This window comes from Astyanax mexicanus, chromosome 5, assembly GCF_023375975.1.
Source record: "Astyanax mexicanus isolate ESR-SI-001 chromosome 5, AstMex3_surface, whole genome shotgun sequence".
Lineage (NCBI taxonomy): Eukaryota > Metazoa > Chordata > Actinopteri > Characiformes > Acestrorhamphidae > Astyanax > Astyanax mexicanus.
In genome coordinates this window covers 33,175,838-33,191,295 of record NC_064412.1, presented here as the reverse complement: position 1 = coordinate 33,191,295, position 15,458 = coordinate 33,175,838, and the positions used below count along the sequence as shown (strand labels likewise).

General features: G+C 37.4%; 1 protein-coding gene and 1 long non-coding RNA gene across 2 annotated transcripts in view; both read right to left on the bottom strand.

The window, feature by feature from the left end:
- LOC103032203 (voltage-dependent T-type calcium channel subunit alpha-1I) overlaps window positions 1–15,458 on the bottom strand; it is a 269,335-nt gene that overhangs the window by 51,614 nt on the left and 202,263 nt on the right. The window contains exons 24-27 of the mRNA XM_049479328.1: window positions 15,199–15,350; window positions 13,558–13,667; window positions 10,605–10,738; window positions 8,707–8,777 (exon numbers count right to left, since the gene is read on the bottom strand). Coding sequence (XP_049335285.1) covers window positions 8,707–8,777; window positions 10,605–10,738; window positions 13,558–13,667; window positions 15,199–15,350 — 467 coding nt within the window. The remainder of the gene's footprint in view (window positions 1–8,706; window positions 8,778–10,604; window positions 10,739–13,557; window positions 13,668–15,198; window positions 15,351–15,458) is intronic.
- On the bottom strand, window positions 5,976–6,865 carry LOC125802180 (uncharacterized). The gene is made up of 2 exons (XR_007439155.1): window positions 6,598–6,865; window positions 5,976–6,095 (listed from the first exon to the last, which is right to left on the bottom strand). It is a non-coding gene; the product is annotated as an uncharacterized LOC125802180 (long non-coding RNA).

Below are 15,458 nucleotides of genomic sequence, written 5' to 3'. Positions count from 1 at the left end.
CAAGTTTGTTTCTGTGTTATTTGTTTACATTTGTTGACTCCTCCAACTCCGGTGCCTACAGTAGTGGTTTTGCTTCAAGGTTGATATTAAAACCTGGATCTGTACCGTCACGACGATCAACCAGCATCTCACAGCCTGTAAGTAACAAAGCAACTTTTATACCTGATGGTTTTGTAACTAAATAGTATGTTCATATTCTCCACGTTAGCATGTTAACATACATGATACATGTGGTTTTTTTTGGTTACATTACTGTTTTACTTGATAACTTGCTGTTTACTTACTAGTGTTTTGTGACTAAATTCTAGACCTAACTCTATTAAATGTAAAGAGAACTTATGCTAAGCTAATGCCTTTACATGTAAATTAAGCAGAGGCTAAGTTAACTGCATTGAATGTAATGGGAACCTATGCTGAGCTAACGCCTTTAAATGTAAATGGGAAACTATGCTAAGCTAATGCCATGTACTTTAACGGTAGCCGAGGCTAAGCGAATGCTATTAAATGTAATTGGAACCTATGCTAAGCTAACACCATAAAACTTAATGGTAGTCAAGGCTTAGCTAACGCCATTGGACAGAATGTGGGGGGAGGCTGGTAGGCGTTCTCTGCTTCACTGCTTTTAGCCAATCAGAGGCAAAATATATTTGAATGTATGAATATTCATGAGAAGAGCCAAAACCTCTCTTTTCACCAGAGACCTCCAATTCAGTGATCTAAAGCAGGGCTAAATAAAAACACCTGAGCACTTTTTTTCACAAAAAACGACTCATGTGGAATTCACATTGCATGATGTTAGCAATACAAGAAACCCATCACAGGTTTTACATAAGCATGGATTTAGCACATTTTGAAAAATCTACAGTTCTGGAAAAAATAAAAGACCACTTAAAATTAGATTAGATTTTGCCAAATTGAAAACCTCTGCAATATAATCAAGAGGAAGATGGATGATCACAAGCCATCAAACCAAACTGAACTGTAAACCTTTATAAACCTTTATAACCCCCATCAGGGTGGGATCACAATTCAGTAGAATGATCGTGTCATTCCATGGACTAATCTAATCTGACATATGTACATAGATACGTGCAGCTTTCTTTATTGCCATGAGAAGTCAATGGTAAATGGTTTAGGTGCTGTAAAAGAATTCAATACAACAGCACAATACAAAGCATAAAACATAGCATAGAAGAGTTGCAATATATTAAATAATGTCACAGAACTCACAGAATGGTTTCCAACTTGCTGACATAGCCATTCACACAGTTTATATGATCTACATCAAGCATTGAGCTGTGGTATTGAGACATGCATTCCCTAGTTTGATGGCTGGAGCTCCATCAAATACCTTTGGGAAGCAACTCAAAGTCCTCACAGCAGTTTTTCAACATCTAATGTAAGAACTTTTGAGAAGATTAGATATTTTGTATAGCATTAGGCTTTTGGAGTGATCTAAACAACTAACATCAGCACCTGAACTTACTACAGTAATACTCTAACTGATTAATGCAATCAAATGATTACAGAACACATTTCCTAACTTTCAGAATATCAGAGGTATGTAACATAAATTGAACAATCTTCCTATTAACACCCTTGATTTCTTATAGTATTAGGCTGTGAAGCAGTCCCTTTTATCCCTTTATCCCTTTTTTTCTCCAATTTACATGGCCAATTACCCAACCCACTCATTAGGCAAGCTACATAAACGGGATTCAAACCAGCGATCTCCTGATCGTAGTGGCATCAACCTTTAGAATGGTGTGGGGAAAAGAGTGCCATCAACCCATTCAGAGAGAGCAAGACCAATTGTGCTCTCTCTGGGCTCCGGCAGCTGATGGCAAGCTGCATGACCGGGATTTGAACCAAGCTCCTAATCCCATCTCCTAATCACAGTGGCAGCAGCGCTTAGCCCGATGGGCTCACTCGGAGCTCTGTGGAGCAGTCTGTTGAACAGTGGTCCATTCAATACTTTTAGGGTGACTTGGAGCGTCCATCCAGATCTGATTAATCAACACCAGCCTGTATAAATTGTGAGGTATTATCTTGTGAGTATGACTGAACAAGTTGAACACTGGTCAGCGTGTTCATGACAAGGCAATGTGAGTCACTGGAGTTTGAGCGAGGCCTGAGAGTAACGTTCCTTAATCCACAGTGTTAAATGTGGCACATTATAGAAGGCATTATCACCAACAGTGGACAATTCAATTCTTTAGTTTCTATTAGACATGGCAAAAGTCAAGAGACAGACCCACATACGGACCATGTCAGCATAATTGCATACAGTGGTATTAAAACGTTTGCACACCCCTGATCACTTTTATAAATCATTGGTTGTTCAAATTAACAATTTCAGTTACATATTATATAGCAGATGAACACAGTGATATTTGAAGAGTTAAATTAAGTTTATAGGATTTACAGAAAGTGTGCAATAATTATTTAAACAAAAAAAGGCAGGTGCATAAATTTGGGCAATCCAACAGCCTCTAAACACTTCCTATAGCTTCCAATGAGAGTCAGGCTTCTGGTTGAAAGTATTTTGGATCATTCTTCTTTTCAAAACATCTCCAGTTCAGTCAGGTTGGTTTCTGATCATGAACAGCCCGCTTTAAATCACACCACAGATGTTCAATAGTATTCAGGTCTGGGGACTGAGATGATCATTGAGATGATCCTCTGCATGAATGCTTTAGTAGATTGTGAGCAGTATTTAGTGTTTAGGATCGTTGTCTTGTTAAAGTATCCAGCCCCGGCGCTTTAACTTCAACTTTCTCTCTGATTCTTAAACATTGTTCTCAAGAATCTGCTGATATTGACTGGAATCCATGCGACCCTCAACTTTAACAAGATTTCCAGTACCTGCACTGAACACACAGCCCCACAGGATAATGGAACCACCACCAAATTTTACTGTGGGTAGACAAACTGAAAGTGATTGGCTTGGAATGCTGTGTTCTTTTTCCTCCATGCATAAATAACCGCCCTCCAAATAACTCAAAACTTTAGTTTTATCAGTGCACAGCACCTTATTCCAAAATGAAGCTGGCTTGTCCAAATGTGCTTTATCTTTAGCATACCTCAAGTGACTCTGTTTGTGGCATGTGCTCAGAAAAAAAGCTTCTTCTGCATTAATTACTCTCCCACACAGCCTCTCCTTGTGCAAAGTGCGCTAAAAACCTGAAATATGCACAGTGACACAGTGATCTGCAGCAAGATGATGTTGTAGGTGTTTGGAGCTGGTCTGTGGTCTGTAGGTTCACTATGACTGTTCTCACCATCCTTCTCCTCTACTTATCTGAGATTTTTCTTGGTCTGAGACTTCAGGTCTTAACTAGAACTGTGTCTGTGGTCTTCTATTTCCTCACTATGTTCCTCACAGTGGAAACTGACAGTTGAAATCTCTGAGATCTCTGAGCTTTTTGTATCTTTCCTCTAAACCATGATGTTGAAGAATCTTTGTTTTTTAGGTCATTTGAGAGTTGTGTTTTAAGGCTCTCATGTTGCCGCTCTTCAGAGAAGATGCAAAGAGGAGAAAAACTTGCAGTTGGCCACTTTAACATTTTTCTCATAATTGGATTCACCTGTGTATGTAGGTCAAGTGTCAATGAGCTTACCAAACTCATTTTGTGTTCCAATAATTAGTGATAAAGGCTTTCAAATCAATAAAACAACAAAGATGCCCAAATTTATGCACCTGCTTGAGTTTGTTTAAATAATTATTGCACACTTTTTGTAAATCCTATAAACTTCCTTTCCCTTCTGAAATATCACTGTGTTCGTCTGCTTTATGATATATTTAAGTGAAATTGCTGACCCCAACAACCAATGATTTATAAAGGAAAATCATGAAAAAAGTGAACAATTTTGTGGATTATAAAAACACATCACAAATCTGACGTAGACTTTTTTTTGTTAGGCATTTCCTCAAGAACAAATTCTGGGAGGCAGAATAAAGAAGGTACATAGTGACTTTCATCTGATGTGCTTTCCTAGAGAGCAAAGCAATGATTTACAAAAGCTATTTTCTTTCTTTAGATGAGTTATATACTGTTAGAATAGCACCACAGGAATGTGAGAGCAGCAAATTAACTTTCCACAGTTTATGACATACTAAAAAAAACAGCTCAGAGTGGGTGTGCTATACCTACGATGGTATTAACACGAGATTATGAAACTATTCAAACTAATAAACGCACTAGCAACCTACTTTTTCCTCTGGAAAGTAAACTCACGTGGCTTTGAAGGTTGAAAAAAATTTAACCTTCAACGTGATTTCATGGAATGGCATGTTTAATGAAGGACAGTAGCATACGTGTCATTTGTGAAATCGGTCATCTCTTGGAAGCAGTGTCAGAAAGTGAAAGGTCTCCTCAATTATCCTTTGTATCCCGTCAGTCGTCCTTGTGATAAGGCCAGGTCATGTGACTGGACGTGAAAGGTGTGGGCCTGGACTGAGCACCATAATGACACAGATCAGTATTCATCACTGACAGGACAGCGATATCATCAGTGATGAGCTAAGCACTATTCGTCTTCCCCCTAATGAGCTTCTAATTAGCACAACAACATTAGTGCAACTTTAGTGCACTTGTGTTGATGGAGGTCAGCTTGTTGATGTGGAACCCAGGTCTGCTGAGGCTGGGTGAACCCCTGTGTTTTTTTTTATTTTTTATTATTAAATAGTTTAGCGTACAGGACATTACACTGTAATTTTCAGGGTTCGTACGGGTGCTTGAAATCCTGGAAATGCTTGAATTTTATCGTTTTAACGTTTTCCAGGCCTGGAAATTGCTGGAATTTTGGAGAAAGTGCTTGAAAAAGCTTGAAATTATAACTGCTTTACTTTACAATGAATAACTATCTAACTAAATAAGTTTGCTTGAATAAAAAAAAAATATATATATATTTTTAATTTACTTAAATAAATAAATAAAATAGTTCTTTCTCGTAATCCAAGAGCAGTTGGCTCACAAGGAACCATTTCTTTTCCCCCAGATGCAACATAGTTTTCTTCAGATTTTTTTTCTAAATACGGCTAAATTAAATTTTTAATAAATGTAATATTCTATAACATTATAAAGAAAGGAAGAGCGAGTGAATTTTGCTTGAATTTTACCTTGTGAAAGGTGTATAAACCCTGAATTTTAGCAGATTTTACTCCATACTTTCTTTGATTTTGCCAAATTGAAAATGTCTGGAATATAATCAAAAGGAAAAAGCTTGAATTTCTGCACCAGGGGTGCCATAAAGTTATCCAAAAGCAGTGTGTAAGACTGGTGGAGGAGAACATGCCAAGATGCATGAAAAAAATTGATTAAAACAGGATTATTAGACCAAATATTAGCTGCGGTCCAATCTGAAGGGAGCTGCCTAGGTAGTCATTGCCTTCAAAGGCAGCTCCCTCGTTCGGCAGCATTTTCACCCATAAGGGATCTTATAAGGCAGCGCGTTCGGGACACGCTCTGGAGTCAGCATACGTCATCACGTCTAGCGCGCTGTGCCCGTGAGCTTGTTTATAAATAACTAAAGTTAATGATCACTTACCTCGGGATAAATCTCAATGCAGCGGCAGCTATTTCTCTTTTACTCATCCAAATATTACAGATATTTAAATATTCATGATTTACTTTAATTATACACTTTTCCTCACTTCATTCTCAGAGTATGGTCAGTTTTATGTATGCATTTATTTTATTTTTGATTAGATGCTTTGTAGAAATGCATGAGTAATGAAACCATAATATAATAAATATTTTGTATGAGCCAGAGCTAAATTATCAAACTAAGCTACGTTTCACACAATAGTACATTCATACACAGTCAGCTAATTTTTATTATATCTTTATCTTTTAGTTGCATAAAACACATGATTCATAAACTTTATTTTTTTTAATTTACCCATACCCACTAGTTGAGATGTGATACTACAATAAGCATAGTGACAATAAACACACAGCAAGCAAAAATAATAATGTTAAGAGAGAAAACTTTATTACATTCAAAGAAAAAAAATATATATTCATAAAGGGAGCTAACGCTGCCTCCAGCCGGTCTGACCAGAGTTCACCTTCCCCGGCCCACGTTCATCCCTGTGGAAAAAATAAATCTGAATTAGTAACAGCGGTTTATGGAGAACACGCTCATAATTCCACTATTTACACAGTAAATCACTCAGTTACAGGTAACTCTAGTTATTCCCTCTAACAATTAAACTGTTTACGCATTAAATCACTGAATTACAGGTTATTCTACAGTGTTACACTATTTACACAGTAAATCACTTAGTTATACGTAACAGTGACTTAAAACAGTTAAAACTTTTTACACTGGACGGCCAGGGTGTCTTTGTTTCCTAGCGGGGGTTTCCTCAGCGCTGCAGCCGCGTTTGGTACTCTGTAAGTCGGCTAGATGCGTGTTAGCTTACCCGGTAAATTAGCACGATAAGCTAACGGTAGCTTCCGCCGGTCAGGTCTTACATTAAATGAAGTACAGGCGAAAACAACGATGGAAAACAACTTAAAACAGTCTAAAATATGCTAGTTTGATAAACCCACGCAGCGGTGAGTGGAAATACAGGAGGGAATTACTTACATTTGTACAGAAACTCCCTCGCAGTGCCGGCTCCGTCCGCCATGTTTTTAAATCTGAGCGCTGGAACTCTGAGCTGGTGAAATGCATCATGGGATTGCCTTCGCCGTGAAGGATACATCTCACGCTGCCTTCAGAATTGGGGTAAAATAAGGCAGCTGCCCAGGTAGGCAGCACATGCTACCTTCCGAATGGGACAGTCCTTTTCTCGGGAGCGCGCCTATGCTGCCTGAAAATGCTGCCTAGTTGGGCAGCTCCCTTCAGATTGGACCGCAGCTATTGATTTCTGAACTTAATGAATATGAACTTTTCTTTTCTTTGCGTTATTTGAGATCTGAAAGCTCTGTATCTTTTTTGTTATTTCAGCCATTCCTCTTTTTCTGTAAATAAATGCTCTAAATGACAATATTTTTATTTGGAATTTGGGAGAAATGTTGTCTGTAGTTTATAGAATAAAACAACAATGTTCATTTTACTCAAACATAAACCCATAAGGGTACATAAATAACAAAATAACATAAATAACAAAATTGGAGAAACAGATTCAGAAACTGAAGTGCTCTCTTATTTTTTTCCTGAGCTGTATATTTCCCATTGGCCCCTGGCATCATTTATTTGCATGTTGAATGTGTCTTCTACCCAAAAAAATAAAAGAGGAATGAGAATAATGTTTGACAGTGATTATTTATTTTATTATTAGTTACTCTGTATTACTAACTTTTATTTAGGGGAATTTAGCTTCTGCTTTTATTTCTTATTGTAGGACAAAATCGCCCAACTTTCCTTCTGTCAACTAATCTTTTCCATTATGTAGCAAAATTTGCTTGAGAAAATGATGAATCTGTGTGACAATTGGAGTGTGTGTCTAAACCGTGTATTACAGTAGTTGCATGCACAGCGGCGCTGGGGAGAAGCTGATCACACTTTTATATGCAAATGACTGAAACATGGAAAATAAACATAAAGTCTGCTCAACAAATATACACCAAAGAGACAACAACATGTAGAACATTAAAAATAAAATATCTATTAAAAGATGTTTTTTGGTTAAAACCAATATATTTTTAAACATTATGTACAGACCCAAATTCTTATTAAAAGTCTTATTAAAGAAGAAAATCAAGGTGCTCTTGATTTTGAAACTTGTAAGTTTAATTTATATTATTGTAGCCATTTGGACTCACAGGATTGGAAAAAGCCCATTTGGTTGTATGTAGACCAGAATTTCGACTGCTATAAAATAAGAAAATCAAAGGATTATCAAATGACACCACTTAGGTTTTAAAGAATACTTGAGAGTATTAAAGAGTACATTTGGTGTTGTATAAACCAGATTTTGGAGTCCTATAAAAACCAGCAATTCACACTGTTATCAAATGACACCATTTAAATTTTCATTTTAAAGAGGCCTTTATATACTATTAATGCTATAAGTATCAAGTTATATTACTGTAGCATTTTGGAGTAATGGGAAGTCAAACTTTGAAAAAAAAAGTCTATTTGGTGTTGCATAAACCAGATTTTGGAGTCCTATAAAACCAGCAATTCACACTGTTATTAAATGACACCATTTAATTTTTAAAGAGGCCTTTATATACTATTAATACTATAAGTATCAATTTATATTACTGTAGCATTTTTGAGTAATGAAAAGTCAAACTCAGGAAAAATGGCTATTTGGTGTTGCATAAACCAGATTTTTAAATTGTTATCAAATGACACCATTAAATACTTAAAGAACCCTTTCCATACTATCATTGATATGAGTATTGATTTACATTACTGTAGCATTTTGGAGTAATGAGAAGTCAAACTCAGGAAAATGTGTTTTTGGTTTGAAATAACCAGATTTTGGAGTTTTGTTAAACCAGCAAATAAAACTGTTATCAAATGACACCATTCAATTCTTAAAGAACCCTTTCCATATAATTCATGTTATAAGTATAAAGTTATATTACTGTAGCATTTTGGAGTAATGGAAAGTCAAAACTAGGAACAATTTCTATTTGCTGTATAAACCAGATTTTGGAGTCCTATAAAACTAGCAAATCATACTGAATTACTGTGTGGGGAGACAAAAGGCCAAATAACTAGCGCCAGCCCTGCATGTACCTGAGGTAAAGCTTGAACTACAGTGTCCAGCAAAGCCCGCATCCCTGTGGCCATCTTCAGCAGTTTCAGCACTGTGGAAAAAGAGAAAAATCACAAGAATAAGCAACATTATATATAAAAGCTATTCAACTCTTTAATAGAAGTCCCAGCGGTTCCAGCCGAAGTGAGAAATTAAATACCAAATGTCAGACCCAGAAGTGGAGCGAGGATGTGGGAGCACAGCAACCAAGGCTAACCCTCAGAGAGAGCGAGAGAAAGAGACTATAAGAGCCATTAATTACCATCAGTGCTCTCCTAAGAAACACTGTGACCCACCACACTGCCCTTTCCACACCTAAACGCTCCCTTCACACACTCTCTCACATGTTACAGAAAGGAGGCAATCATTAGCATTCCCAAAGAAAAGAGACCCTTAAAAAAAAAATACTCTAGCATTGTACCCTACTCTTTCCCTTCCGACACCTTGCTCGCTGGTTATTGTACCTATCGCGTGGCTGTAATTATAGCCCACTCGCGCCGGGGTCAGGGCACTTACTGCCGTCTATTGTTACTCAGCCGGTGAACAGCAGGGGCTCAAAGAGAGAAAATGGGGGGGAGAGAAAGCGAGGAGTGTGAATGACAAAAATAAAATGCAGAGACCGAATGAAAGGACTGGTTCAGCACTGCTGAAAACCAATAAAAGTGAATCAAATGATCAACAAAAATGGAACCTGCAGCATTGGAACAGCAACAATAAACTTCTACCGAGTAATTAGGCCATAAACAGAAAACATGAATTTGAACTACAGAGCAATCAAGCCATAAACAGAGAGAATGAGTCTAAACCAAGAGTATCAATCTAAACTACTGACCTTCTGGGACCTCAACAGAGAGAATGAGTTTCAACTACATGCTTATTGGGCCCCAAATAGAGAGAATAAATCTAAACTTTCAAGCTCCAAACCAAAAATGGAAGAAAATTCTTAACTAGAGATATTTGACCCAAACAGAGAGTATAAATCTAAACTACATGGTTATTGGGCCCTAAACAGAGAGTATAAATCTAAACTACAAGCTTATTTGGCCCTAAACAGAGAGTATGAATCCCAAATACATGGTTAATGGGCTCTAAACAGAGAGTATGAATCTCAACTAAACGTCTACTCGGCTCTAAACAGAGAGTATTAGTCTTAACTATATGGTTATTTAGCTCTAAACAGAGGATATGCATCTAATTTACATGGTTATTCAACCCTAAACATAGAGTATGAATCTCAAATACATGTTTTTTGGGTCCTAAACAGAGTGTATAAATCTGAGCTACATGGTTATTTAGCTCTAAACAGAAAGTATATATACTAAAATACATGCTTATTTTACACTAAACAGAGAGTACAAATCTAAACAGCATGGCTATTAGCCCTAAAAAGAGTATGAATCTCAAATAATGGTTATTCAGCCCTTAACAGAGAGTACAAATCTTAACTACATGGTTATTGGGCCCTAAACAGAGACTATGAATCTAAACTACAAGCTTATTTGGCCCTAAACAGAGGGTATTAATCTCAAATTCGTGATTAATGGGCTCTAAACAGAGAGTATGAATCTCAACTACATGTCTGTTCAGCTCTAAACAGAGAGTATTAGTCTTAACTATATGGTTATTTAGCTCTAAACAGAGGATATGCATCTAATTTACATGGTTATTCAGACCTAAACAGAGAGTATTAATCTCAACTAAATGGCTCTTTGGCCCTGAACAGAGAGTAAGAATATAACCTATAGAACTGTAACAAACAAAGAATATGTATTTATGGAAATTGGGTAAATGATGAATATATAAAATTATAAAAAATAATAAAACAGGAGGTGAAAGGAGCATGTGTGTGTGTCTGTGTGTGTGTGGGAGGGTGACTCACCCCGAGCGATTCGAAGGACCCGCATGATCCGTATGATGGTGGGGTTGATGGGAAGGGAAGCATTGATCTCGATCTCCTCGAGAGTGATGCCCATCACAGATAAAAGCACTATAGCCAGGTCTAGCTGATTCCACCTACAGATAGGGGAATAGGGTGGAATAGCATATTGTATACAGAATATACCAAAGTAGATTCTTTAGCAAAATGTACAAACTTTTATCTGCTTGCACATGAACAATAAAATAGAAAAAACACAAATAACAACACCCTTATGTTTTTATGATCTGCTGGAAATGTGATACATCGCCTCAAGTTGACTTAGATTCTAGGGCTTTGCTGTTACAATAACATTCTCCATTTTTTTTTCTATAGATTTCAAAACAGGCTGTGCCTGTGATAACCTCCCCAGAATCCTCCAGGACTTCTTCTAAAACCTTCTTCTATAAGCCTCGGTAGACTATGAGGTACAGTATAGTTGGGGTAATTGACCTCTCGGAAGGTTCAATAGAAAAAAGACCTGAAATAAATTATTTTTACATTGACTTCCATTTAAAGTTTAGAAGGTGTTTTCTCTCTATTGTAAAGTTGCTGTTTTGGAGATTCTTGTTTTTCATTGGACAGCGACGATATGGCTCTATCTATATCTGATGACTCTGTGTGCATAAAGCTGTATTATTCATTATGAGCTTTCAAGGTGATTAATAATGAAGCATTAGACACCATATACATGTAACCGCCGGGTCCTACACATTAAATATTGCAGCAGGTAAAGTAATGCATGTTTACTGACTGATACAAAAACGCAAGACAAATACAAGACACATCATATGTTAAAACATGCCCTAGAAATCCTAGAAATTTTCAAACGCTTTTAACAGAAGCAGCAGGCTGCACCTCTCCTCACCGTTACGCAATGAACACAGCACTGGGTTCAGAGGGAAACATGGATCTCTTTGCATCGTAAATGGGTCAAGATTCAAAACCGACACTAAAACATACAGCACGCACAGCACGACGAGGCCATTCGTACGAGATCAAGGAGAGGAGAGAATAGACTATTCATTTATGCTAAGAATTGAAATAAAAAAAAATAGAGATAGAATTGATTTAATTTGAAGATAACATTTGCATTGTAGCATCTCTGAAAAACAGGGTTCAACCAAAGGGTTTAACCCCTTGAACTCTAGGCTGTTTTGGTGTGTTTTTTCTTCGTTTTTGTTTTCAGTTCCTCTTTCAGGTCTTATAACACAGTAATTATATCAGACAGTCACATGCCCTGAGCTCTTTTACTCCAGAAGCCATACGACTGCTCAAAAATATAATAATGTAATGTATAATTTAAAATGTAAAAGGAAGCAGAATTGTTATATTTTCCTGGAACTGGGCATGTTTTGGTCAAAATTTTACCAAGTGCCTGTTTTTTTTTTTTTTTTTTTTTTTACTTATTTTTGAATGTATACACTTTAAATATATTATCATACCAAAGATATATTTTCAAAAATTGTTAGACTAGAGAGTATAAGAGTTGAAACATAAGAATATTGATGATAGTTCATTACGTGGCTTATTAATTATTACTTTGGCAAAATACATGGAGAGCATCAGGCGGACTTATTTTTCTTGATAATCACACCTCTAGGATACATGTAGATACTAAAAAAAACCTGACACTCAGAGCAGCCTATGCCTTTCAGTATTTTGATCAGAACAGACAAAGAAAACTATATACAAAAATTTTAATGTTTTATTCTAAGTAAATAAAAATGTTTAGTGCAAAATAACTACTTGTGCAAGTAAAATAAAAAACTATATAAAGTAGTGCACAGCATTCCTAGCTTTAGTTTGAGTGCAGGTAGTTTTACACTTTTTCTGTGGACACACTTTTGAGTTATTTACTGATATTATTTGGTTTGAAACATCATATAAATATGTTTAAAGCACCAAAGGTAAATAATATTGGTTGGGGAAGGATATCTTACTTTTTTAGGTGTTTTCCTCAATGGGTTTCTTGTAGATTTAGCTTTACTGCACTGGGATGTTATTTGTTATTTCCGCCCTTTTTAACCATATATGGATTATGTTGATGGGTGAAGGGATTCCTGAGTAATTAATCCGAGAACACAAGGTGCAATTTTGGACAGAAAATCAATCAGTAGGGTTCTAAGGGTTAACTGCTAGACATACTTCTACGATGCACTCATTATATTTCTTTTTTTTACATTACATTTTTCCAAGTTGTTGGGCTTTGAATCAGAATGGTATGGACAGGATTCATATCATCTTTTGTGCCGATTTAAGGGGCACTTAAGGAGTGACGCACTTCCCCAAGGGTTAGTGTGATGATCTGGGCAGCCATTGCCTACAATATTCGCTCATACCCGGTAGTGATACGAGGGTTGGAAGTCCAGCTGCTGTTTATCAGCAGGATAATGCTTGTCCACAAACTGAAAGGGTTTCCCAGGAACGTTAGAGCTCTGTGACACAATTCCATGTCAGATTCCAGCTTTACTTCAAGTCATGGCATTTCTGTCCTGCTAGGTCTGCCCCAGCCAACTGTAAGTGCTAATACTTTGAAACAGTCATGTAAATAGGATGAATAGGTTGAAAAAACAGTCCATACTATCTGACCTCACACGTCATGAAATGAGCATGAATAATTACATAAGCAATGATTTCTAATTGAAGCAGCATTTTTCTCAATTAAACCCAAAGTGACGTGATGGTGCATGCATTAATAAACATTAAGCAGCGAAATTGGCATAATTACGGCTGCAGAATCGCTCATGGCTCCATCAGATTGAGAAAACAGTGTGACTCGGGAAAGCAGGCAGGGGAGTAATTAGTGTATTTCATCAATTACTGTCTCAGAAGAGAGAGTGTGTGTGTGTGAGTGTTTGAGTGTGTGCATGTTCACTGCCCTCCTGCCAGTATTTAGTGTGGAGGGAGGACGTACCTGTCTTTGAAGAAACGCCGGAAGCCGAAGGCAATGAGCTTTAGCATAGCCTCAACCACGAAGGTGGAGCTGAAGAAGTAATTACAGTACTTCAGACCTGTCTCCAGGGACTGAGGAGAGATAACGGCGCGAGAGAGAGAGAGAGGGAGATAGCGGGAGGTGAGAGAACTGACAGTGTAAGAGGCATATCATTGCAGTTAAAAGGAATACATCGGCGAAAAAACCAATTTATACAATTTCTATCTTACCTCAAGAGAAGTGGATCAGCTAATACATGCTTGAGCACTTTAGTAGTGCACCAGAGCTACAAAAGCAGGTGTACGCTATATGGAAAAACAGTTGCTAACAGGTATATAATTCAAGCTATGCAAACCATCTAGACTAACCCTGGCCAACTGTAAGTGTCATTACTGTGCATAGGAAGCATCTACGATCAATAATAGCTCAGTCATAAGGTGATACACCAAAACATTTCGTGGGACCACAAAGTGCTAAAGCATGTTTCAAACTGCTTCTGGAAGCACCATCCACACGAGGACTGTTTGCCAGATGCGTCAATGCCTTAGTAGATTTTGAGCAGTGTTAAGAGTCGTTGTTTTCATTGGCGTAGGAACCGGGAGGGAAGGGTGGGACATGTCTCACCCAATATTAGAAACAGGTGGATTTGTCCCCCCTAAAAATTATGTCGTTTGACTATGACTGTTCTCACCATCCTTCTCCTCTACTTATCTGAGATTTTTCTTGTTCTGCCACTTCGCGCCTTAACTAAAACTGTGCCTGTGGTCTTCCATTTCCTCACTTTGTTCATCACAGTGGAAACTAACAGCTGAATAATCTTTGTTTTCAGGTCATTTGAGAGTTGTGTTTTGAGGCTCCCATGTTGCCACTCTTCAGAGAAGATGCAAAGACGAGAAAAACTTGCGATTGTCCGCCTTTAACCTTTTCTCATACAATTGGATTCACCTGCGTATGGAGGTCAAGGATCAATGAGCTTACCAAAACAAATTTTGTGTTCCAATAAGTAGTGCTAAAGGTATTCAAATCAATAAAACCACAACGGTGCCCACATCAATGCACCTGTCTAATTTCGTTTAAAGAATTATTGCACACTTTCTGTAAATCCTATAAACGTCATTTCACTTCTCAAATATCACTGTGTTCATCTGTTACATGATATATTTAACTGAAGTTGCTGATCCCAACAACCAATGATTTAGAAAGAAAAATCATACAAAAATCCGGGGGGTGTCCAAACTTTTTCACACCCTTGTAAACATTAAATCTCTAATAAGTTTGTATGACAGACAGAACAAAGTTCCACTGCTAAAAAACTTTATCAGTAGTTTTTCATTTTCTTCATAGTTCACAGTGCCCAAAAACACATAAACAAGTCTATTCAGTTTATTTTGCACTCAGCCATTACTTTAATTAGTGCATCCACTCTCCACTACAATGTGCTGAAAGTTATAAATATGGAACAGGCAGTCAATTAGGTCCCAGAATGCCCTGGTAACAACAAATACTCAAAATTCATAATCAGATTTTTAATTTTTTTGTTAACAAAATGTTATGTTCTCTGTTATGTGTAGAGTAGGAAGCTAATGGGTCACTCTGAAGACTCTGAAGGGGTTCTTTTCTGACCTTGGGCTGGTCATAGTGCTCCAGCGACATGGTGACCACGTTGATGCAGATGATGAGGGTGATGAAGAGGTCCAGGTAGTGGCTGGTACAGAAAGAGTGGATCATCAAACGGATGTGGCTGTACCCGGCGTAGTATGGCAACTTCTGAGCCTCTGAGAAAAGCGAGAGAAAGAAAGAGAGAGAGAGAGAGAGAGAGAGAGTTAGTTGTGAAGACATAAGGAATTAATTGAAGAAAAAAAGGAGAGCCATAGCAACAGCCT